The sequence below is a fragment of the Sceloporus undulatus genome, chromosome 5 (assembly GCF_019175285.1).
Source record: "Sceloporus undulatus isolate JIND9_A2432 ecotype Alabama chromosome 5, SceUnd_v1.1, whole genome shotgun sequence".
In the NCBI taxonomy this organism is placed as follows: domain Eukaryota; kingdom Metazoa; phylum Chordata; class Lepidosauria; order Squamata; family Phrynosomatidae; genus Sceloporus; species Sceloporus undulatus.
In genome coordinates this window covers 134,539,766-134,565,867 of record NC_056526.1, presented here as the reverse complement: position 1 = coordinate 134,565,867, position 26,102 = coordinate 134,539,766, and the positions used below count along the sequence as shown (strand labels likewise).

Genomic DNA, 26,102 nt, shown 5'->3' with positions numbered 1-26,102 from the left:
GCGTGCAGCTGAATGCTGGACAGAGATTAAAGGATGGAGGTGAGAAAAAGGAAGCCCAGCCAGGAGGACATTACAGTAATCAAGTCGTGAGATCACTAGGGCATGGACCAGGATCTTGGCAGTAGAGGCGGAGAGATATGGTCAGATTTTGGCATTATTGTACAAAAAGAATCTACAAGCCTTGGCAGTGGTCTGGATCTGAGGGATACACGACAGAGAAGAGTCAAAGATAAAGCCAAGACTGCGGGCTTGCTGGACTGGTTGAATGGAAATGTTGTCCACAGAGACAGAAAAGGAGTGTTGAAGGTTGGGCTTAGGAGGAAAGACAAGAAGCTCCGTCTTGGACATGTTGAGCTTCAAACGCCGATGGCGCATCCACTGTGAGACAGCTGTAAGGCAAGATGAGACTTGCTGTTCAAGCCTTGGAGAAAGGTCAGGGGCAGAAAGATACAGCTGGGTGTCATCGGCATACAGATGGTAGGAAAAAGCAAAAGAGCTGATGAGTTTTCCTAAGGACAGTGTGTAGAGAGAAAACAGAAGGGGACCCAGAACAGAGCCCTGGGGAACTCCAACAGATAAGGGAGCAGGAGAAGAAGTCAGACCCCCAGCAACCACTGCAAAAGATCTGCCAGACAAGTAAGATCTAAACCAGTCGAGAACAGAGTCTGAGAACCCAAGGTCAGCAATAACCCAGTTTGAGACCGGTTTGACTGCCCTGGCTTGGTGCTAGGGAATCCCTGGGAATGGTAGTTTACCATGGCCCCAGACCAAACTGACACTGGAGGCTCGATGTTTCACAAAACAATAGTTCCCAGTATTCCCTAGCATTGAGCCAGGACAGTTAAAGTGTTCTCCAACAGGATTAAATCTGCAGTGTGTTTTGAACTGGACTGGGGGAAAGCAAGGTGATCTCAAGTGTTGTAATGGGACCTGGGCTTGGAGGATCGAAGCATAGGGACTTTTTCATTCACAGGGATGATAGGTGATGCACCCACTCCCTTTGGGTTCGTCTCACATTAGCTGAGTGTGGATGGCTGCAATTCTCAATCATGTTCCATCAAAGTCTATCTTATAAAACGCTAACACAAATAATACAAAGAAAGAAAGAAAGAAAGAAAGAAAGAAAGAATAGCAATGATCTCACTGATAAATGTGATAGCCACGGCTAATTCAAAAGTGGCCACTCTGGGCTATTGGCCAGGATATACTTATTGTATTTTTGCACTGATGGGTAGAAATAATTGGCTCCACTGCAAAAAAACTACATTTCCCGGATTTCCATAACATTTAATTCTGTTTTAATGTACTATTTTTGTTATGTTTTTAATTGTATTGTTTGTTTTTTTAATGTTGCAAGCCTCCCTGAGTTCCAGTCTTTGGGGAGGAGGGAGGGATATAAATAAATAATAATGATAATGATAATTAAGATTATTGTAAGCAGGCAGGTGTAGCTGTGTTGGCCATTTAACAAATGCCAACAAAATCCATCAGTGATCCCTTTATGGGCCAAGCTTTCAAAGCTCCACTGGAACTGTAGTTTTGTCAGACACTGAGCTTTCTCTATCAGAGAGAGAGAGCTCTGGTTTCCCCAATAAACTACACTTCTCAGGATTCCCTAGCATTGTGCCAAGACAGTTAAAGGGATCTCTAACTGCCTCTCTTCTTAACCAGCAGAACAAGAGAGATGACTGAGTCTCGTCGGTTCAAATCTCGCACGAGAGAGTAAGGATGAGATCTCCAGGAGCGCTCCCTCTGCAAATCTCGCGAGAACAGGGCAGACACCGCGAAAGGAATTTGATTGCCAAGCACTGCGGACAGCCTGCGGAGGCAGTTGTTGCTGTTGCTTGAGGTGCGTTGACAACACTCAGAGCCTTGGCCTTACATTACCATACACTGCTCATATCGTTTCCAGCTTATGGCAACCCTAAGGGAACCCTATCATGGGGTTTTCTTCGCAAGATTTGTTCAGAGGCAATTTGCCATGGCCTTCCACTGAAGCTGAGAGTGTGACTTACCCAGGGCCGAGCTGGGAATCGAGTTGTAGTCCAGAACCCAAACTACAATGCCATGCTGGCTCTTCATGATTTGCTCCAGAAATGTAAAAGCAAAGAAAATGATTAAAACTTCAAGGAAATAAGGGTACATCTACACTTTGCAAATAATACAGTTTGACAACACTTTGACTGCCATGGCTCCATGGTACTGAATTTGTAATTTTGTGAGGCACTAGCACTCTTTGGCAAAGAAGGTTAAAACACCTTGTAGAACTACAAATCTCAGGATTCAATAGGATGGAGCTATTATATGTTATGTGGGCGGCAGTTTGACATACTGTATCACCATCTTTGGGTGCCCTGAGAATTGTAGTTTTACATGGTCTTCAGCCATCTCAATCAAAGTGCTGGTGCTCTCAAAAAACTGCTAATCCCAAGATTTTGTAGGATGGAGCCATGTAAGAGTGATGTCAAGCTTCATTATCTCTACAGAGTAGATATACCTGTAATCTTTGAGGTGCTACAGAACTCTGTTGGAACTGCAACAAACATACCTACCCCTTTAGACGGTGCTAATATTTTCTTGGCAGTAACACCTACTGAGACAAAAAAGGAGTACTGGTAACTGTGCCGATGAATTTGGCCTTTCCAGCTTTATCCTAGCTAGTTCTATCAGAAATAACTCCTACTGAGTTCTGGGGTATTTGCTTCTGTAGAGTTGGAGCCTGGACTTTACAAAGCTTAAATATAATGTTTGTAAGACTCACTTTTTTTGTTCTTGTTCATTAAACCTTAAAACCAGGTTTAATGTGAACTATGCCTCTCCAAAATGCAATGCAGAAAGCAGAAAGATGTCATCTTAGAATTATTGCAGTCCTGTACCTGCCTACTCAAAGCCACAATGAACTGGTTAGAGCTTACTGTTAGGTAAGCAGGTATGTAATTATTGAGTTAGTCAGATTTTCCTTAAACCAGTTCTTTAATTTTAATTTAATTTTATCTGGAACATATATCTCACCTTTAAAATACAACATTTTTGTGTTTTAGCTGCACTGATCACTTTGTCATTGAAGGAATTGTAACATGGCTACAGGAGACCTGAAAGGAAATCTACGTAAAATAGAGCAAGGACTTCGTCATTTAAATTATCCCAGAGATGTGAATTATACTGGGTAAGTGGAAGTATGTGACTGTATTAAAAATCAATATTTTTTCCAGACAATGTTATTTTAATGGGAACTGTGTCTGCAGTTCCCATAGGTGGCCCTAGCCAGTGCTCTTTGCCACTAGTACTGTATCTGTGTTCTTGGCTTGGAAGTGAACGCTAGTAGAAATTTCTTCTACAAAGATAGGCCACTTTGGAGAGTCCAGGATTCATTTTCTGTAGACCCCCAAATCCAGCATAGGCTGTACCAGCTCTTCCTAATATTAGTAAGTAAGTAAAGTTTCTGCTAATACATGTCGAGTATGCTTAGTTTGAGAGGAGAATTGCACTCTGGGGCATGGGTCTTTCCTCTTATCCCCCTCGCGCCCAAATGAGGGGAGACAGATGCAGCCTGCAGACTCACAAAGTGATTCCTGGCACTGCTTTGCTAAACTGTTAGGTATCCCTAGTTATTGCAAGGCTAGTAGTAACAAGCAGATCAAGCTTTTATCCTTGTTAACAACTGCTATTTTTATGATACAGTATTTAAAAAGTAAACTGTCACCTACAAACTGTCATTTTTGGCTTCATAGAACATTTGTCTGTAGTCAAATACTAACTGGCTAATGACTGTCCATTGACACACTCTGTATTTCATTCATACTTGAGATTACAAATTTCTGTCATGCAGATTGTTTATGTATATGCAGTTATTTAAAAATCAATTGGAAGGCACATGTGCATTTTCAAATAGTTAAAAAGAATTAATATAAGTAATAAGTTAAAACACTGGGATATGACTATTATTTGGTATACATAATCTAGATAAACTACTATCTTAAAGGTTAAACATTAATGAATCTATATACTTGATCAGCCTGTATATTGAACATTTTATCTGAACCTGGGAAAGAAATCTGTCCTCATTTGGGAAAGGTCTGATAAAACATAGACCTGCTGCTATTTCATGGCCCTAAAACCAACATTGCCGTGGCACAGCAACACCTAGCAAAAAAATTAGGAAAAGAGGGACTAGACAATGTTACTGTTGGGTGGATTTGTAATAGGTTGACCGACCAAACCCAAAGGGTGATCACTGATGGCTCTTTTTAATCCTGGAGAGAAGTGATTATTTGGATGCCACAATGTTCTGTCTTGGGCCTAGTGCTCTTCAACATCTTTATCAATGACTTGGATGAAAGAATAGAAGGCATGTTTATCAAATATGCAGATGGAAACGAATCAGGAGGAGTAGCTAATACCCCAGAGGACAAGCTCAGAATTCAAAATGACCTCAACAGATTAGAAAGTTGGCCCCAAACTAGCAAAATGAATTTCCTCAGGAAGAAATCTAAGATACTATATTAGGCATTAAAAATGAAATAGGATGGATGACACCTGGCTTTGACAACAGTACATGCAAAAGAAATCTAGGAGTCTTAGTAGTCCGCTAGTTGAACATGAGTCAATAGTATGATGTGGCAGCTAATAAAGCCAATATGATTCTAGGCTGCAGCAATAGGAGTATGTGACTAGATTAGTGGAAGTAATAGTACCACCCCATTATGCTTTGGTTATAACTCAACTGGAATACTGTGTCTTCAAGGATGTTGACAAACTGGAACATGTACAGAGGAGTGTGAACAAAGTGGTGAAAGGTCTGGAGACCATGCCTTATGAGGAATGGCTTAGGGAACTGGGTATGTTTAGCTCAGGGAAAGAGAAGGTTAAGAAGTGGCATGGTAGTCATTTTTAAATATTTGAAAGGATGTCATATTGGGGATGGAGCATGTTTGTTTTCTGGTCTTTCAGAGACTAGGGGGTGAAGCATACTTGTAGCAGTCTAATCAGTCAGCCCCTGATCAGCTTGAGACTGTGGCAAGCCTTCGTTGGCCTCTGATCAGCGCGAGAAAGCAGGCCACCACCACAGTTCCAAATGGCTACCAGTAAAGAGCAGACTTTCTCAGCTCTTTATGTCAGTGGTCCGAGTACACCTTAAGTGGCTTCTGGCCGCTCTGGGGGCTTTAGGCCTAGGACATGGAGCTATGATTCAAGCTACAAGAAGAGATTCCACCTAAACATTAGAAGGAATTTCCTGATGGTAAGAGCTGTTCCACAGTGGAATACCCTTGCCTTGGAGTGTAGTGGAGTCTCCTTCTGTGGAACTTTTTAAACTGAGGCTGGATGGCCAACTCTTCAGGGTGCTTTGGTGCTATATAGCAGAAGGTTGGGCTAGTTGGCCTTTGTGGTCTCTTTGAACTTTATGATTCTGTGATGAAAATTGTTTATTTCCCCTCTCCTCCATGAGGACTTGGCTCCAGAGGGTTTTGTAGTGCTCCTGGGGAAGTATTTAGGTGCACAGAGAAGTGCAGTGGATAGGAGATTCTCACCCTGATTCCATTGACAGAGCAGTTCTTTCAGCAAATGTACTTCATTTACGTTAAGTTTGTATTTTTCAAAGAGAGGAAATAGCCATTATTGATAGGAAAGATCTCTCACAAAGATGGTTATAATTAAGAAAACAGTAAAACTTGAGCATTCCTTAAATTTAAAAGTCGCATTTTTACTGAATGCAGTGATAGTCTGTCATTAAGACTGTGTTTCTTGGGGGGGGGGGGGAGAAAACAGAGGCACTTCTACTATAATGGGATTTAAAATTCTTTAATTTTTTTATAATTTACTACATAGATTTTTCTACCATTACAGGCTGGCAAAGGGTGATCCATCTGTGTTTTTGCCCATCATCAGCTATTGTTTTACATCTTTTTCAACACACATTACTGAACTTCTGGTGGAATCTGATGTAGAACTTACAGCAAAGAATGACTTGCGTTTTATAGAAGCTGTTTATAAGGTATGTGTGGTTCAGGATGTTAATGGGACACTGCTATTTCTGTTTTTCATAGTGATGAAAAAAGTCTTGTGGTAGCTTGAAAACACTTATGGAGCAGTCTTCTTATAGAATTTATCATATCATATTCTCTTCTAGACAACACCTTAGTTGACCATATATGTTAAGTGGATGAAGTGAAGTGCATATGTCTAAATACACATGGGTTGAGAGGTCCAAAAGTTTGGGCTGATCTTGACGGTTAACCTAAGGGTTGTGGTCTCTTTCACGTATCTTAACAATACTGTAACCAACTAGTGAAATGTGGGCTAGACAACGTAACTGCTACATGGATTTGTAATTGGTTGACTGGCCAAACCCAAAGGGTGCTCAATGAAGGCTCTTTTTCAGCCTGGAAAGAAGTGGCCAGTGGGGTCCCACAGGGCTCTGTCCTGGGCCCAGTGCTGTTCAACATCTTTGAACATCTGTTTAACATCAATGACTTGGATGACAGAATTGGGGATATACTTATCAAATTTGCAGATGACACCAAATTAGGAGGAGTAGCTAATACCCCAGAGGACAGGCTCAAACTTCAGAATGACCTTAATAGATTAGAAAGCTGGGCCAAAGCTAACAAAATGAAATTCAACACAGAGAATTGTAAGGTACTGCATTTAGGGCAGAAAAATGAAATGAACAGATGTAGGATGGGTGACACCTGGCTGAAGGAGACTACATGTGAAAAGGATCTGGGAGTCCAAGTAGACCACAAATTGAACATTAGTCAACAGTGTGATGCGGCAGCTAAGAAGGCCAATGCGATTTTAGGCTGCATTAATAAAAGTATAGTGTCTAGATCAAGGGAAGTAATAGTGCCACTCTATTGTGCCACTTTATTGTGCTCTGATCAGGACCCTCCGGAATACTGCGTCCAGTTCTGGGCACCACAATTCAAAAAGGACATTGAGAAACTGAAGTGTGTCGAAAGGAGGGTGACCAAAATGGTGAAGGGTCTGGAAACCATGTCCTATGAGGAACACCTTAGGGAGCTGGGGATGTTTAGCCTGGAGAAGAGAAGGTTAAGAGGTGATACGGTAGGCCTGTTTAAATATTTGAAGGGATGTCATATTGAGGAGGGAGCAAGCTTGTTTTCTACTGCTCCAGAGACTAGGACCCGGAGTAATGGATGCAAGCTCCAGGAAAAGAGATTCCACCTCAACATTAGGAGGAACTTCCTGACAGTAAGGGCGGTTCGACAGTGGAACAAATTCCCTTGGAGTGTAGTGGAGTCTCCTTCCTTAGAGGTCTTTAAACAGAGGCTGGATGGCCATCTGTCGGGGATGCTTTGATTTTGATTTCCTGCATGACAGGTGGTTGGACTGGATGGCCCTTGCGGTCTCTTCCAACTCTATGATTCTATGATACCACCTCCCAGTTCCACAAATTAGGTTAATTGGTGCTTGCCACTTTAGCAGAGCCCTGTAAATAGCTAGGTAACTGAATAACTTTTTTTAGACTCTGAAGAAATACTTCTCACCATTGCTGAGAAATTTTTGCTGTTCTTTATAGGTCCAAGGTAGCAACGAATGTCAGAAATCTTTATTTTATTTTATTTCTTACCCCCCCAAAAAAGCAGAAAACAATAACAAATACAAACAAAATCAGGCTAAAATACAAATCCTTAAAAATCAACTTTAAAGACTCAAGGTCACATGTAATGTAAAAAGGGTAACATTACATAAAATCAGGGATGGACTCAGAACAAAGAGATACCTTCTTTGCATCAGTTTGATCATCGAAAGGGAATCATATTACAAAGAAAGACCCACTTCTCCAATGTTATTGAGCTAAGATATAAGTGGGGACCATCGTTCTTCAAACAGCAGAGGAAGATTCCACCAGCGCCACCTTCTAGATTGATCAGTGAACTTTTCCATAAACCAAAAATTCCAAAATTGAGACCACCAATTAATCATATTGACCTTTCCTGTTTTCCAAGCCTTGGCAATTTCAATCCTGGCCAATGCCAATAAAAATGCAATAATATCTTTATTGTGTAATGTCTTGTTTTCATTAGTAAACACTGAAACCAATAAAAGTTCTGTAGAGGGGACTGTTTTTTGATCAGTGATTTCTAAAGCTAAGTTAACTACAGAATGCCAAAATGCAAATATACTTGGACAATCATACCACATGTGCAGGAAGGTACCTCTATTACTACACCCTCCCCAACAGCACGAGGTGGGGTTCTTAGTAATGCGTGTAAGTTTTGTTGTGTGGTACCATCTATGCACAATTTTAAGAATAGTTTCTTTCAGGGCTATAGAATTAGATTTATATGGGGGAGCGTTCCAGATTTTATGCCACTCTGAATATATCATTTGAACTGTCTCCCACCCCACTTTATGAATCGCCCCAAAATCTCCCACTTAACAACATAAATAGCCCTGCACTGGAAGATTATCTGTTATATTTTTCAATTACTCATTGTATTTCTGCCTGTATGTATGTGCTTTCAAGTCACCTGTTGACATATGGTGACCCCATGAATTCCATAGAATTTTCTTATGGAAGGAATACACAGATGTGGTTTTGCCAATTCCTTCCAGGTACTAACTGGAGCCAACCCTGCTTAAGGTCAGATGGGATCTGGTGCCTGTAGGTTATTTAGGCTGCTCACAATTCCTCTACATGGCAATAGAACAAAACAAAAAGCCTGATATATCAATGATAATATCAATTAGTAAGCCCCTGTGATACAAACCAATCTGCCATGGTGACATTGGTATAAACAGAGGAATTGTTGTTGTTGTATGCCTCCAAGTGATTTCTGACTTCAAGTGACCCTAAGGTGAAACTATCACAGCGTTTTCTTAGCAAGTTTCTTCAGAGGGGGTTCGCCATTGAGGCTATGAAGTTATACAGTTCTTTTCCAACCCTGCCCTCCCCTTTGTTTATTTTAACAAAAGTGAAATTTTTGGCACAGTTTGTTCAGTAAAGTTTTTTGTTTTCTTTTTTTTAAAAACGGATTTTAATTGATAACTATGCAATGCTGTGAGCTCTTGAATCAGATATTCTGGAATAAAAAGTGCCTTAAATGAAACCTCAACTGTTGATTCAGAATAAAAATGATGGGAATATAAGAAATGTTTCTTAATGGTAGCATGGTAGATTTAATATACAATTATAGTGACTGTAAAAGCTAACTCCCTTTTCTTTGTCCCTTGCAGCTTCTCCGTGATCAATTTCAATATAAGCCAATCTTATCAAAACAGCAGTTCCTCCATTGTGGCTTTGCAGAGAGAAAAATACAGATTGTTTGTGATATTATTAGTTTGGTCTATAAAAGAGATAAAGAATTAAGCAGTGTGAATAAGGTAATGAGATTATTGATTTTCTTTGTTCTATATAATTAAGTTATAAAAATGCAGTTAGAATTATGTAGCACCATGCTATAATTTCATGTAGAACTTGGATTTTTATGTAAGTTTCCAGTACCCAGACAAATTTATTTCCTTTCATGTCTCTGTAGCCCCAAAATCTGCTCTAGAAGGTCCTCAAAGTCTTTGGAGCAAAGGGGAGGAAACAAATGGGGGTGGGGAGATGAACATAGTTGAGTACAATTTTATGGGTTTCTCTTTCACTTTGTGATTCATTTATGGTGTTCACTGTGAGATCATATACATCTCATGCTTAGAGATTCAACATTCCAAGAAAACATGAACTTATAAGGTGCTGGCCGAGGGGGGGTAGTCATCAACCCCCCCCCCCACTCTGGTTTCTCACCCTTGGGAAAAATCAAACTTAGAGAAAGTGGATGAGGACAGGGGACTGAAATCATGCAATTCTTATTTTAAGCTCCTTTTCCTCATCTAAAATCACCTGATACTTTAGGGGCTCAAATTAGTTTATATATCATTTTGTCCTGAAAACTGTTACATTCAAATATGTTAAATTTAAAATTTGGTATATATTATTCAGATGATAATAATAAACTTAATGATTGGTTTTAAGCAAGTGTAAATTTGATTTAAATTGGTACTACATGCTTTTGAACTCTAAAAGTAAACATTTTATTTTTTGCCAAGTTGAAAGCAGAAGAAATTGTCAAAGATATAATAAAATCAGGGAGGTTATTTCATTTTCTAAAAATACAGTAGTTTCCTTCAGAATGACAAGCAGACAGAATAATAGCTGATTGACTGAATGTTAATTTTGCCTCGTTAAAATTTGCCTAATAGGCATCTTTTTGAGCTATGACTAGCAATAGATTTTGCAATTTCTTTTTCTCCATTTTTATCATCATGAACATCTAAAAATGAAGGTTTGCCTGATTGAGGCTAGTTTCTGTACTCTTTCATATCTATTTATTTCTTGATTTTATGAGACTGCTTAAAAATATGCCATTGTCTTCTACATGTTGCAAAAGAAAGGGAAATATGAAGCAGACGAGAAGCAAAAAGAACTGGCAGACATGTTATGAATACCATGTTGCAGTTGCTTGGCAGAATCTCGTATTGCTACACACCTGAACATGTTCTGTATTTTGCATCATTTGAAAGTTCCTTTCCAACCTCAAATCACTAGGGACATGGGGAAAATGTCTGTTTAGCAATATATGGACGCCTTGACTTAAACATTTTATCAGTTTGCTTTTTTTCACCTCAGGGTTAGAAAGTGTATGGGAAAGGATTCAGAACTCTAGATTTTAAAGAAAACATTCCTTACCAAGTCAAAAGAAGTTTCACTAATGTGAATGGCACTTCTGTATGTTTTTAGGTGAAATCCCAAGCAAGAAAGAGAACCTGTTCTATTAAACCCCAACCAAAAGCAGACTGTTCTAATCATCTTGATTCTGCACCTATGGATTTTCCGCAGGTAGGAATGCTTGGTAGTATATTAGATGAGGCACTGAGGTATAGTAGATAAACTTACTATAATTTAAATAACATCAAAATGACTTCTTGTAAATCACTGAGTTTTTACAGAGCTTGTGATTTAATGTACAAAAACATGTTTGTTGAATCTTTCAATCTATTTTTTTATTTATTATTAAATCTAAAATTTAACATCAGGAAAAACAGCAGAGGAAGTGGCAATAATGATCAGGGAATGGCCATGCAGTTGCTTCAGTAACATATATCCAGACTTCATTATATAAGACTTTTAAAATGAGTGCTTGGTGAGTTGTATATTACTTTAAAGTCATTGATGAGAACCTGAACATAAAAGTATCTAGGGCCAATTAGAGATTTATAATTAGCCAATTTTAAGTGTGTCAGTAAACCACATTAAAACCATGCAACCATGTATATGTTGTAAAGCAACATTTTTAGGTTCCTAGGCCACTGACCAGCTTAATTTTTTTTATTGTACTCACCTGCTCTCAGCAGCAGTAGCTTCTGGACTGAGTAAGATGTCATGGTTAGCTAGGTGTGAAACTCAGTTTTGGGTCTGATTAGTTTTTATTTCTAGATAAGGGCTTCTGCCACACCCCATACTAGATCAAGGGAGTGTTATACCTTGATCAACAGGTCTTTTAAGGAATCTTTCATCCTGTCAAACCTGTGAGTGATGGAATAGGAAAGGGATATCTTCACTGAGCTACCTCTTTCTATGCAGACCTATTTCAAGCAACTGGGGAAGATGTCTTGTCTCTTCCTGTAAATTTGTAATGCAAGTAATTGTGTGTGGATTACTGTTCAGTTCTTGCCTAATAGCTACTGGTTGGATCCAGTGACTTCCACCTGGTTTCTCTCTGTTCCCCATATTGGTTAATAGTAGCAGAACGGGTTCTGAGTATGGAGCTATGAGTTCCCGCAAGCAACATGGATGGGCACAATACTTTAACTAATAATGATTGAATTATATTACTGTATCCAGATCTTGGAGAAGTTACTGTTTTGAAGTAAAGTCAGCCCTCCTTATCCATGGTTTTTTTATCCACAGATTTAAGCATCTACAGCTTGAAAATATTCCAAAGAAATATAAATTCCAAATAGCAAAGCTTGATTTTCCATTTTATATAAGAGGCACAATTTTGTTGTGCCGTTATATTTAATAGAACTTGAGCATCCACGGATTTTGTTATCTATGGGAGGTCCTGGGACCATACTCCAGTGGATAACAACAGCTCACTATACTGTTTTATAGTGGCTCTGTTCCTTCCTGGAGGGTTGAACCTAGAAGGTGGTGCTAGGGGACTCCTGCTCATCCCCCTGGCCATTGGCTTGTGGGTTCCCTCATGGTTCTGTGTTGTCCCCTATGCTATTTAACATATACATGAAATCGCTGGGAGAGGTCGTCCGGAATTTTGGGGTGTGGTGCCATCAATATATAAATATTAAATAAATATGCCGATGACACTCAATTCTACTACTCCTTTTCACCCCAATCCAAGGAGGCTGTCCTGGTCTCTGTCATCAGTAATGGACTAGATGAGGGCAAACAAGTTGGAATTTAATCCAGACAAGGCAGAGGTGCTCCTGGTCAGTCAGAAGGCAGATCAGAGAATAGGGATCCATCCTGTGTTAGATGGGGTCACACTCCCCCTGAACACACAGGTTCTCGGTTTGGGGCTACTCCTGGACTCAGCTTTGAACCTAGAGTCTCAGGTCTCTGCAGTGACCAGGAGTGCTTTTGCAAATTAAAAACGTGTGCACCAACTGTGCCTGTTCCTTGAGATGCCAGATCTGGCCACAGTGGTACATGCCTTGGTTATATCCCATCCAGACTACTGTAACGTGCTCTATTTGGGGCTGCTTTTGAGAGTGTTCGAAAACTTCAGCTGGTTCAAAGAACTGCAGCCAGGCTGTAATGGGGGCAGGTTATAGAGATCACACAATGCCCCTGTTGAAACAGCTCCACAGGTTGCCAGTTTGTTTCTGGGCATAATTCAAATTGCTGGTTATGACCTATAAAGCCCTATATGGCCCAGGTCCAGGCTATTTGGCAGACCATATCTCTCTATATGAGCTGGCCTGGGCCCTGAAATTCTCAGGGGAGGCCTTTTTCTCCATCCCACCCATCACATGCATGGTTGGTGGGGATGTGTGAGAGGGCCTTTTCTAGACTGTGAAACTGCCTTCCCAGGGAGACCAGAATGGTTCCTTCCTTGATGGCCTTCCACCGACAGGCGAAGACCTTCCTCTTCAGACAGGCATTCAAAACAGAAAGCCTTTAAAGAATGGGCTATAGTGTTCTATTGTTTAATGTGCTTTAAACATTTTTATCTTTTTAAACTATTAGATATTTTAACATGTAGTTTGCTGTAATTATTGCAGCAATTTAATTTTGTTTTAATGTATTATTTTTGTATGCTTTTAATTCTACTGTTTTTTAATGTTGTAAGCCATCCTGAGTCCCAGTCTTGGGAGATGGGCGGGGTATAAATATAATAACAATAATAATAATAATAAAAATAGTTTCATCTGTTCAAACTAACTACACAATTCAAGCCTTTCCTGGATTAGTTAGGTGTATTCCACAGGTGTTATAAATCAGTGAGTGCTTTGCTATTTTTTGTTTGTTTGTTTGTTCCAACACACTTTGCTCTTACTTTTTACTAGGATATTTCACTTATAAAGAAACCTGGATCAGCACATTCTAGAAGTCTAATTAGCTCGTTTATCTCTAAAGAAATAGTCAGGGATGTATTGAAGGAAAATAAGACTGAAGCTGTCTGTGTGGCTGATGGTTTGGATACCATTGCCGATAGATTGAATACTATGTATGAACAGGTACGGCTACTTTTAAGTTGCTTTCATATTACTTTCTTAATTAAAATGAGATTGAATAATAGTATCTTTTTTTAGTTTAACCTAAGGAGGACACTTGATTGTGTTCAGATGAGCAAAACATTTCTGCATGAACATACAGTCTACATGTTGTAGTTAGTACAGTATAGTTTGTCAATTTCCCATGAATGCAGTTGCTCTCAAATTTCATTCCTTTGAAGAGAGAACATTTTCTAGGGTTGTAAGTGGTGTGATACAAAGTTTTAAATATGACTCTTGCAGATGAGGGTGGAAGAATATTGGAACAATAAACTATACAGGTCAAAGCAAAAGGGGACAAGCCCTATACAGTAGATTGATTTTGTTACTTACAAACTTTGGCCAGGATAACATACAAATTTAAAGAGCAAAATGCAAAGCTATAATATAAGTTCTTTGTTAGCATTGACAAGCTACTGAAAAGGAAGATTTGTATGCTAGTGGCTCTTCGTATACATGGGGAATCTGTTCCAGACCCCCCTTCCCCCGGGATACAAAAATAGTAGGACCTCAAATCTCTCTGTCCCTAATGGCTGTGCAATATAGATGCACAAATCCACTGATGGCAAGCCTGCAGATGATGAGGACCCACTGCATTTTAGACTATAGATCCCATATTCCCTTACCATAGAACTGGCTGGCTAGGACTTCTGGATATTGAAGTGCAAAGTATAGATTGTAAAATGTTCCCCACACCTGATCTGTGATTCATGGTGAATCAAAATTAAGGCTTGTCCCTTAGATTTGAGGTTCTTTCTCCATCTTTTTGTCTTGTCTTTTCAAGCTAACTGCATATTTCAATTCTTTTGTGGAACAGTTAGGCATATTTCACAGGTGGTTTAAATAAGGGAGGGATTTATTTATTGTTCCAACATACTGTATTTTGTTCTAATTTTTTTATTAGTGTGTTTCACTTGGAAAGAAAGCTGGAGTAGAATGTTCAAGAAGTCTAATTAGTGCATGTATCACTGGAGATATTGATAGTGAAGTATTGGACAAAGAGGAAAACGAAGCCACCTGTGTGGCATATGGTTTGGACAGTGGTACTGATAGGTTGGACAGTGTATGCGAACAGGTAAGGTAACTTTTAAGTTTCTTCATTATTTTTCTTTTGAAATTAGATTGAAAAATAGTATCTTTTTTGTTCAATAGAGGAGAATATTCGACTGTGTTCAGATAAACAGAACATTTGTGCATGGATATACAGTATATGTGTTGTTTGAACAATATGCAGTCTGTCAAGTTCCCATGAATGCAGTTCCACTCAAGTTTAATTCCTTCTGAAGAGAGGAGGAAGGAGACAGTCTTTGCTGTTTCCTTCTTCCTCTATGGTTACGCTATCATGGTTGAGTGTGGCATTACTACAGTGTGGCCAAGGAAATGGGAAGAGGCAAATATTGCTTCCACCCTCTCGAGTACCTTCAAGACATTATAGCCAATGCTTACCTATTTTTTTTTAAAAAAAAATTATCTGCATAGGCAACATAAGACAACAGGTATTCAAGTCCTTTTAGAATTCCTTTCTGTTCATCTTAGAAAGGGCTTGACAGTAGCCTAAAGTACACACTAATTTGATAACTGAGGAGAGGACTGATGCTATTTTCAGGACCAAAACTTCATTAATCAGGTTTTTATCCAAGAGGTTTGACAAATTTCTGGCAGAGTGGTAATTATTACAATCAGCTAAAAATGATTTTATATGTTCAGTGTCCTTTGAACTTATAAAAGGGGAACATATAGAGGGGAAATGGCCAAGAATTTTATAACCCCTCCAAGCCATCACCATTCACTTATCCTTATTATGTTTTTACTACTATGGTTTTAAATTAGATTATGAACAACAGCCAGCATTTATAGTTTCTAACCTTGGTGTGCAAAATGCTCCATTTCAATCCTTCCCACTTACAGTTGTAGCATGCTTCACATCTTCAATATTTTAAAGATAAGAATTCCACTTGCTCCATTTACTCCTTTTGTTTTGATTTCACTTGTAGTTATAAACCCTCTTTCAACTTAATCAGCATAATCATAAGAAAGAAAAGGATGGGCATTAGAACTGAAGATAAAGAAAAGAGAAATGTAGGCGTGAGAGTTAGTGAATGTGGCATAGTGGTTGGAGTGTTGGACTGCTACTCTGGAGACCATGGTTTGATTCTCAGTTTGCACATGAAAACCTGGGTATTCTTGGACAAGACACACATTCTCAACCTCAGAGGAAGGCAGTAGCAAACCTCCTCTGAACAAGAAAATTGCCATAAGTTTTTTTTAAAAAGATGACTTAAAAGCACAACATCAAAGCAGTAAGGTTAAACATATCTGGCTACATTACTATCATCTTCATTCTAGTCTTGCTTTTAACATGAATATCTTTGTTTTCATGTTGATTTAAAGACTTTAATCTATTTCATAAAAGAAGCAAGCAAGGAAGGCAACTCTAAGGATTTTAAAATTTATTTTACTTTCCACCACTTTTTAAAGTCAGTTCTTGGTCTCACCAGCCTGTGGCCCTTCATGTTTTACACTACTACTCCAATAACTCATTACCATAGGGCCTGCTGGCTGGAAACAGAAGCTTAAAGTGGGTTGGGGGAAGGGGGGTGCAGATGTTCTTGATGATAGACTTGTAGAAGTGTGGCTGATGCTGAATCAAAATTGGGTGTGTCCCTTAGGTCTCAGGTTCTTTGTTTATGTAATTGTCTTATCTTTTCAAACTAATTGCACAACTGAAGTTTTTTTATGGATCAGTTAGGTGTAATCCATAAAAGGGGGGCGGGGGTAAATCAATGAAAGGTTTGCTATTGTGATTTTGTTCCAACATATTTTGCTCTTACTTTTCATTAGGGTGTTACACTTACGAAAAAACCTGAAATAAAACATTCTAGAAGTTTAATTAGTGCATGTATCCCTGGAGATATAGTCAAAGAAGTATTGGAGGAAGAGAAAAATGAAGCCATCTGTTTGGGTTATTGTTTGGACAGTGGCACTGATAAGGTGAACAGTATATGTGAACAGGCAAGACTGCTTTAAAGTTTCATATTATTTTTATGTTCAAATGAGATGGAAAAATAGTGTGGTTTTTTGTTGTTTAACAGAGGAAGGCATTATGTTGCAATATAGATGTGTTTTTTTTTTTTTACAGTATATAGTCTATAACATTCAGTGAGTGAACTTCCCCATTCAGGATTCATTCTTTCTGAAGAAAGGAAGGAAGAGGATTATTATTGTTATTATTATTTGGCCATTTTCTTCTTCCTTTATGAACCTGAGAAGTTGTTCTACCAGGTTGAGTGTGGCATACCATAATATAGTGTATGGAAATTGGAACAGGAAAAATTGCCCTTGCCTGCTCCAGGCTAAATTATTATTATTATTATTATTATTATTATTATTATTATTAGCCTTTATTTATGAAGCGCTGTAAATTTACACAGCGCTGTACATGCAATCTTTTTAATTAGACGGTTCCCTGCCCTCGGGCTTACAATCTAAAAAGACATGACACAGAAGGAGAAGGGAGTGGTGACAGGAAAGGGTAAGAGGTCCAGCAGTTCCTCTCAACCTCCGAGGCCTGGACCAAGGCAGATGGACTGAAGGGAGAGCTTGGCTTCAAAATGGAAGGTTAAACATTATCCAGGGAAAATACATAATGTGCCCTTACCCTGATCCCAGTCCTGTTGAAATAAATGATGCTTCTCTCCTGATGTGAAAATATTTCTTTCTGATACCTAAAACTTTAAGCTGATTTTAAACACACTCTAGTTTATTCTGCCTTTTTGGAGAAGAACTGGGTTTTTAAAATGTGGTTTGACCCTTAAATTGGGATCATGGTGGAATCGGTGGTTGGTTGAGGTGGGACTAGTTAGTTTGTGGTCACTTAGGTCACCTCATTTTTCCTGACACAGAAGGGTAGATGCCTTGTTTGTACTGGCGTTTGGAAAAGCCAGTGGTGCCCTATTTATTTATTTAGGATTTGTTGTTTGTAATAATAATAATAATAATTTTATTTATATACTGCCTTTCCAAAAAGATCAAAGTGGTTTACGAACATTTGCATGTTGGCATGTCATTTCCGTCTTCTCTTTGGGTTTCACTTTATGGAAACATGGGTGGGCAATCTATTTGATTAACCAAATATGAACATGTATTGTGGGAATTTAAAAAAAACAAACCAAAGAAATCCGTAGCTGCTGTGGTCTTCTATGGCCACACATAAATTGATACAGCAAACACATGGGCACAGTAGAAACACCCTCTTGTACCAATGTGGCAATGTAACAGGGATTCTGTGTGGTTTTCCAAATTGATTTCAGTTTGAATTAAAACAGGTGTGTGAGGCAGTAAAGGGGTCTAACCAGGGCAAGAATACTATGCAGAGACACAGGCCTTGTGCATATTTGGGCCTAGTCCCTTCTGTGAACAGAAAAGCCCTTCATTTTGAGCAGACATGTTTAAATTTGACAGTGCTTTGAAGGGCAATACATTTCCATAATATCAGTTCATCCCATGGCTAAGAGTGGATTGGAATTCAAGTTCAAATGCATTGCCCTGGATCAGACTGAGTCCTGTAAAGTTAAAAGATGCTACCAAAAGCTAATTTTTAGAAAAGCCAATATTTTTCTGAACAGTTCCAAAGCATAAGTGACTAGCAGGGAACAAAGCATAAGCAACTAGCAGGGAACGTCATCATATAAAGGAGGTCCTATATCATGTCCTCTAGATGTAGATTTCTCAAGTGTAGATGATAGTGCCAGTGAACAGATTTCCAAGGATTGGGGTCAATAACGTTGCCTCACTGTGTAGCTGTGGCATTGCATAGAGACCTCTTCATACAAGTAACACATTAAGAGCTTGAAAATCTTAAAAGCTTGGATGAATGACACAATCCTTACTTGCAGGACACAAAGGAAAAGAATGAAATGGAAAAACTAATGAGCAGAATTGCTGAACTGGAGGAAAAGCTTAATAAACTAAACTGGATGGAAGACAAATTTCAGGCTCTAGAAGAGAAACTGCAAGGAAAAATTATTGTAGATGAGAAAGACTGGGAAAATCTACTGAGCCGAGTCTTGCTTCTTGAAACCCAAATGTTACTTCATTCCAAAAATGTATGTTTTGCTATTAGCATCACTTTTCAGTAATGCCTTTATCCTATTGTTTATCCCAACTAGAGTAAAGTAATTGACTCAATTAGATTTACTTACATGTTGACTCATGTTGCAACTGATTGACTAGTTCTCTAGTTGGAACTAATTACTAGTATTCCAGCATAGAGGTGTAAAAAGATTGCTTTGTTGTTTGAAGCTGATATATGGATGCATAACTTTCTTCATACTGTACTTAGTAATTTCAAATATCATATAGTCAGCCCTCCATAACCACGGATTCTTTATCCATGAATTCAAGCATCCACTGTTTGAAAATATTTTAAAAATATATAAATTTCAAAAACCAAACCTCAATTTTGCCATTTTATATAAGGGACACCATTTTATTATGCCATTGTATTTAATGGGACTTGAACATCCACGGATTTTGCTATCCACACAGAGTCCTGGAACCAAACCTCAGCAGATAACGAGGGTCCACTGTACTTAATTTTTTTCCATACAAAATCATGAATTTCTTGCCAATCATTGCAGACTGTTGCAAAGTCACTAGTTAATCTAATTTGTCCACAATTTGAGATTGTTTGTTATAAGAAGCAACAGATTATAGTTTATTTCTTGTTACAGTTTGTGGAATTACTTTAGGTAGTGGTCATATATCTTTACCTTTTTATTGTTAAGTTATAGTATTCTGCTCAGGCTTATATTTTTGTATTCATGACCCTTTGTCATTTGTATTGGCTGTAGTTATTATTTTCAATACATTTTGCAATTACATTCTATGCCATCTATTATTGTTCGTGTGTTTCTGAATGTCTTTTTTGGTTGGTGCATATTTAATCTACATCTTCCACCATACTGATGCCAGCTAGAAGACAAAGAAGACATCTTTAAAAAAGAAATTTTTGTGAAATAGAAGTGCCCCTCAGACTGTTGATGAAGTGACTGGAAAATAGCTCATTGTCTTTGTTTTTGGATAGGGGAAGGTTGTTTTGCAAGTACATACAGCCAATAGGTTTTCAGTTTACCTTCTCTTGTTTGAAACTGTGATTGGTTATACTGGTTGCTTTTATCATAAGCACTTGGACAATACAGTACAAGAAATCATTCTCTTGCACTTAGTAACTACTGCTTTTTTGTACATTTGTTTCTCTTTCATTTTGTGTGTGTGTGTGGGGGGGGTATTATATTTTTTCATTCTTCATTTATGTTCAACATTTCCCCGAAAACCAGGACTCAGAGTGGCTTCCAATAATTTCAAGAAATCTAGTGGATGCTTGACATGTTAGCTATGGCCCGATACAGACAGGCCAAAATAAAGCTGCTTCAGGTCATTTTGGAGATATGCTGTTTAAATTACGCATGTGTCCTAAGAGGCCAGAAGCTGCACCAGTCTTTAGGACGGGAGCATGGCTTTGGTGTGGCTTCCGGACTCTTAGGACACATGCATCATTTAAACAGCCTACCTCCAAAGTGACCCGAAGCAGCTTTATTTTGGCCTGTCTGTATGGGGCCCTTATATCTTAACCAAACCGCACTACACTGTTATAGTGCTGCTATTCCACTTTGATTGCTCTGGCTGCCTCCTGTTGCATTCTGGGATTTGCAGTTTAGGGAAAGGCATGTAGAATTCTTAGCCAGAGGACTCTTAGGCCTCACTGAAATACAAACTCCAGCATGTAACAGGAGACAGACAGACAGAGCAGGAAAAGTGGAATAGCAACACTATAACAGTGTAGTGTGGTAATCTAATAAGTAATATACCATTATGTTAAAACACAAATGTATTATTATAAAGGAATATTAGTTCTTTGACAACAGTTAATTCTTGAAAACAATGGAGTTAGTCCTGAGAAGTAATAATGGAAGAAATACTAGCTGTGTTAGCCTGCTATGAATTGTGCTAGAGATAGCAGAAAAACATTGTGCCTGGAGAATGCACAACACCTACTTCTGTGGCTCTGAATTATCATTGTGTGTATATGTGTGTGAATCTTGGGTTAAGACAAAAAAGTTTTTTTCTTGATATGGAACATGCCTTCTACTAGCAGGAATACATCTTTGGATCCCAACTCTTGAATTTTATTTTGTGTATTTTGGTTATGAAATATAAACAATGAGGCCAAACTTCAGTGGTATTCTTAGATGTGACTGAAAGCAGGACTTTCTTTCTCTTTCCCTTATGCGTTAGCCCTTCATGGTGTCAAAAACATACACCAGAGGATGTTTCAGTCCTCCAGAAATTATTTTTAAGGAACAGGGGAAGTTGCCGGAGAGTAAATTGCTAATTCTGGCGGAAGCAAGGGAATCAGAGCAGATGTAATAATAATAATAATTTGTTTTATTTATATACCACTATTCCAAAGATCATAGCGGTGAACAGTAAGTAAGCTAATTAGCAAGTAAGCTAATTTGCCCCCAACAGTCTGGGTACTCATTTTAGCGACTTCGGAAGGATGCAAGCCTGAGTCGAGCCTGTACACTCTTGGATCCTGACTAAAATAAGCATAGTGAGCAACAAAAAGCATAGTCAGCATAGCATAACAAATAGCATAGTGAGCAACAAATATACAGTATTTTAATCTATCAAATAATTTGGCTTAGTCCAAATAACATAAAGGTAAAGGTTTGCCCCTTGACAAGGTTGTCTAGTCGTGTCTGACTGTAGGGGTAGTGCTCAGCTCTGTTACTAAGCCAAAGAGCCAGTGTTGTCAAAGATGACTCTGTAATCATGTGGCCAGTATGACTGCACAGAATGCTATTACCTACCTACCGTATTTATCTATTTGCACTTTTGAACGCTTTCAAACTTCTAGGTTGGCAGAAGCTGAAACTAGTGATGGGAGCTCAATCTGTCACATGGCACCTGAGCCTTGAACAATTGAATTTCAATAGTCAGACTCGGCATCTTAACTGTTGAGCTACCACGCCCCCTCCAAATAACATGGTTTGATGTTTAAATTCTAATCATAGATTGCCTAGTTTTGGATGCTGCCACAACCTATAGTTATATTGGGGAGGGGATTGACACATTGAAATTGTTACATTAAAGGTAATATCTGAAAAAAGCCATTTTTTATTCTGGAATATGTTGTTAATGTGTTGCAGGAGTGTACTCTGGCATAGGCCATTTGCTGAAAGAATACACTCTTATAAATGGCAAAATATCTTATAATTTCAGGTTGATTTATCTACAGACTTGAATAACTTGGGGGAAGAAAATATGTCTGCCCATGATGTGTCTCCAGTTTCTCCTGGTGAGTATTCAATGCACCTTCTCACAGTCTACTTTTAATACAGTGATGAAATGTTGTATTTTTAATTATGTTGTGTTCAACTTATCTAAACAAGTAAAACTTTACTTATTCTACAGGACGGCCACTTCTATGATTACTGCCTTATCACTGTGTGTTACTCTCACTTTGACCAGTCTCATCTAGTTATACATAACTGTTAGGGAGATAGGTCTGCTGGCTAATTCTTTAGCTGTTTAGGTTTTGTAAATGCTGTTTTCAAAAAAGAATGTAATAGTGGATTGGCAAAATTAAGCTCATGAAGTTAAGGAAAATTCCTTTTCACTACTTGGTTACTGCTAACAAAGAGCTTGCTTTATAGCTTTGTGCCTTACTCTTTAAATATATATAATATCCAAGCCAAAATTAATCTATACATTTTGTCATTCTACTCTGACCTGTGTTGTTTATCATTCTAATAATATTTTTCCAACCTCATCTGCAAGAGACATATTTAAAACCTGGTGTCACATCCCTTAACAGCCCCAGAAAAAGTAGAACACGTTACCACATCTTCTTCCATTATCTCTGAAGCATATTAACTGAGCGTAGCTCATTCCCAGTCTGTAAGGGAGAATTGATTTAATCATCTGTAATGTTACAGCTGTTGTTTGTTTGTCCTGAGATCCACTAGTAAGAATGATCTTTTACATAATGTGATGTTTTTTTCTATAGATCAAAATTTACTTTTGTATTCTTTATGGGGATTTTTCAGCTTTGGGCTCTTTTTTTGCCTAAAACCGTTTAGGATATGTTCAAGCTCTTTCTAAGATAGATTTCAAAAGGGCTTGAACTTCTGTTTCTGTTGTCTGCACAGATAATTTTAAAGATTTTCTCAAAATTAACTGGGTAAACATTGACTGCAATTTCTTAGAAAAGAATGTATATGTGAAGTCATTAATAATGGCATCTGCATCAGACTGCATTGATACTAATTATGATAATGTGAATGACATTTCTGGATAGGATTAATGGATTGTTTTTATAGTACAGTTGTGATGCATGTTTCTAAAACGTTGGCTCTGAGACAAATATCTTTGAGATTTGCTAGTTCTTTTCTCTAAATGTCTTTTGTCAATACATATTATAAATCAAGCAGTTTGATTGCTGACCTGATGTGAGAGAGCAAAAAGGCAAAGTTGATCTTTTAAATGAATACTTCACAGATAGAGAGAAGGAGGACCTGCCAGAAAGCTATCACCAGTCATCTGGATACAGTTCACAGTTATCTACTGAACCATCTCCCAGAGCCACAGTCGTTAATAACCATGGTCTGTCAGAGGTTTCAAAAGTAAGTAAAAATGGGGGAATGCTTGTAGATTTGCTTTTGCAGAGGTTTAGAGTAAAAGATGTTGTTTTTCGCAGATGGTGGGGAAAAACAAAACTTTCCCGCCAAAGTGCTTCTGGTAAAATAAGTGGTCACATAAGTTTGTTTATGCCTGTGTGCATTTAAACTTTGAAAAACACTGGCTTTGAAGAAGACATGTAACCTGTTGTCTTTAAATTACAGGATACAACAAGACAACGAATGGAAAGAATAAGCAAAATGTAAGTATGGAGGGCAGGGTGAAACAGGTCAAATTTATTTCTCAGCAGGGAATTGTTTTGCTTTAAAACATGTATAGAAAGTACATGTGTTTCCCAAACCTCAAAGGTCTTTGCATCAGGTGTGGCATTTCCTTAAGACTGTACAGGATAATAAATCCAGCAACAGTTCTGTGTTTATCGGATGAGTCAGTATTTTTATTTCCAAAATGCAACATTGGTAGAGTTTACTGGTAGTTCTTGGAGATTAGAGTGCTAATTTTATTTATTTGATCTTAGATTTTCCTAGCAGTGCCTTAAAGAAGGAAATAAACCTTTTTTTAGAGTTTTTAATCTTTGATAAAAAAAATACTGTACAGTTTTTTAAAATCATCATGTTTTAATCCAAAACAGCTTCCTTATGTGATGTTCAAAATGTTAATGATGAAAGTTGGAAAAGTAAGACTGTGTTTGACCTATTTTTAATGTAATCATATTTCTGTTCTGTCTCTTCAGCCTTATTATATCTTCCATAAAAATAAGGAAAATCATTTTGCTGCTTATTTAATGTCACTTTTATGTGAGAATCCAATTTGGTTTAGCCTATTTAACCTATTTGTATAATATCTTTAGCATTGAAGAAACCTCAGAGCTGTTGAAGACCTCAAGTAACACCTCTTAAGAGTATTCTGATCTACATCCATATATCTGAAAGCAATTAAATGTGTCTGTAAAATAATTGAGCTGTTTGAATCCTTTGTGATTTTTTTAGTGACTGAAATTATTTAAAGCTATTTCTTTTAATGAAAATAAATAGTTTGTAATATCTTTGTCATTGGTGCAATTTTCACTTAACCACATTTAATTATTATTTCAGCAAATAACATCTATACACAAGTTGTGAAGTTGTTCCTGTTCTTGCACTCTATTTTTTGTATCGACATTTGCTGGCATTGGGCTAAGTAATATGTTTTTTAAAAGGGTAGGCTCAAGGACCATGCTTTACATCCTGTTGGAAATATTCCAGCTGGGACTTTCATATTGCACCCAAGAGAATTACATACATACCATCATGCCATCTGTAAAGCTGTACAAGACTTAATGAAAACTCAAGTACACATATTGTAAATGTGTCCTTTTAAAGTTTTTTTTTTTAAACATTTTCATTCTTGGTCCGAAAGCACCTACACATTGTGGCTTCCATTCGTACTGACAAAGTGAAGGTCATTTTGATCCCAAACATTAAAATTTATAAGTGAGGCCAGAGACTTTGACTGAGAAATGTGTTGAGCGTTTTAGTGCTGTATTACCTGACACGTTTTAAGAACAGCAGCGCAGATGGAGGCCATCCAGTCAGTATACAAAGATACATAACACTTTTATGATTCAAAGCCACATAAAATGACTCTTCAGAGATGAACGTTTATGTAAAACAGCTATAAAAATGATATACTCAGGTGAAAAACAGGAGTTGGGGATAGGAGGGCACTTGAGATATTTAGATTTTAAATTACCCTGTACTTATTTGCTGTATAGGGAACTTTTTAATCAGAAGGTGTTAACCTTAGGTCCATGAGTTCATTTTTAATGGTGGGGGTTTGCAGATAATGAGGCGGCATTATCTCTTTCTTTTTTATTGTAAAGTATATTTCATAACTTTGCATTGTCTTTTTCCAAAACATGCAAGAGCTACACTAAACTGGCATGTAAACTGAAAAAAAAGTATTAGTACAACATACTTCCATTACCTCTGTTTATGTAGCATTCATATTGCTAAAATAACTGCCAGATTAGACCAGGATTAGAAACCTTCCTTAATTGCATTCTGTATTAAAGTGTTATTGGCAGTATAATGCTGTATGCATCTAATCTAAGCAGTTTATGTAAGTTGTTTCTTATAGCAGTAGGTGTCAATGAGTACTTGGTTAATTCCTTGAAGAATTTTTTTGTTAGACCTTTATATGTATTAGTGCATTATCCAACTTTTGATATAAATAGCTTCTGTACTCACCTCTGCATTGTTGTTATATGCCTTCAAGACATTTTTGATTTATATTAACTCTACAATGCAGTTTGCTTGGCAAGATTTGTCCAAAGGCAGTTTGCCATTGTCTGCTTTTGAGCCTGGAAGAGTGTGACTTGCCCAGGTTCACTCAGTGAATTCTGATGTCTGAGCAGGGATTTGAATCCTGGTCTCCCATAGAGCTCCTGATCTTTGAGGTTTCATGTGTTTGTAAAAGGGAAAAATCCATCTATATAAGCCTTTCCAATGAGGAGGAGGATTTCAACTTATGGTAACCCTATATAGGATTTTCTTGGCAGAATTTATTCAACCATTGCCCTCCTCCTAGGTGGAGAGAGTGATTTGCCTAGTGTCACCCAATGGGTTTTGCTGGTGGAGCGACAATTTTCACCATGGTCTCCTAGTCCAATA

General features: G+C 38.0%; 1 protein-coding gene across 6 annotated transcripts; it reads left to right on the top strand.

The window, feature by feature from the left end:
• Positions 1-1,744: 1,744 nt before the first annotated feature.
• CEP44 (centrosomal protein 44) lies at positions 1,745-25,648 on the top strand. Of its 6 annotated transcripts, none has more exons than XM_042466538.1 (14): positions 1,745-1,849; positions 2,797-2,929; positions 3,042-3,166; positions 5,845-5,992; positions 9,202-9,348; positions 10,751-10,849; positions 13,540-13,710; positions 14,651-14,821; positions 16,588-16,737; positions 18,642-18,851; positions 22,033-22,108; positions 23,311-23,435; positions 23,655-23,692; positions 24,302-25,648. In XM_042466538.1, exons 3-14 carry the CDS (start codon positions 3,078-3,080, stop codon positions 24,348-24,350), a joined length of 1,473 nt encoding a protein of 490 aa, XP_042322472.1. In that variant the 5' UTR covers positions 1,745-1,849; positions 2,797-2,929; positions 3,042-3,077; the 3' UTR covers positions 24,351-25,648. The 6 variants fall into 6 exon arrangements, with proteins under 6 accessions (XP_042322472.1, XP_042322470.1, XP_042322468.1 ...); XM_042466536.1 differs by having other exon boundaries at positions 2,797-2,921; positions 16,588-16,758; positions 24,302-25,647; XM_042466534.1 differs by having other exon boundaries at positions 16,588-16,758; positions 24,302-25,647.
• The last annotated feature ends 454 nt before the right edge of the window (positions 25,649-26,102 follow it).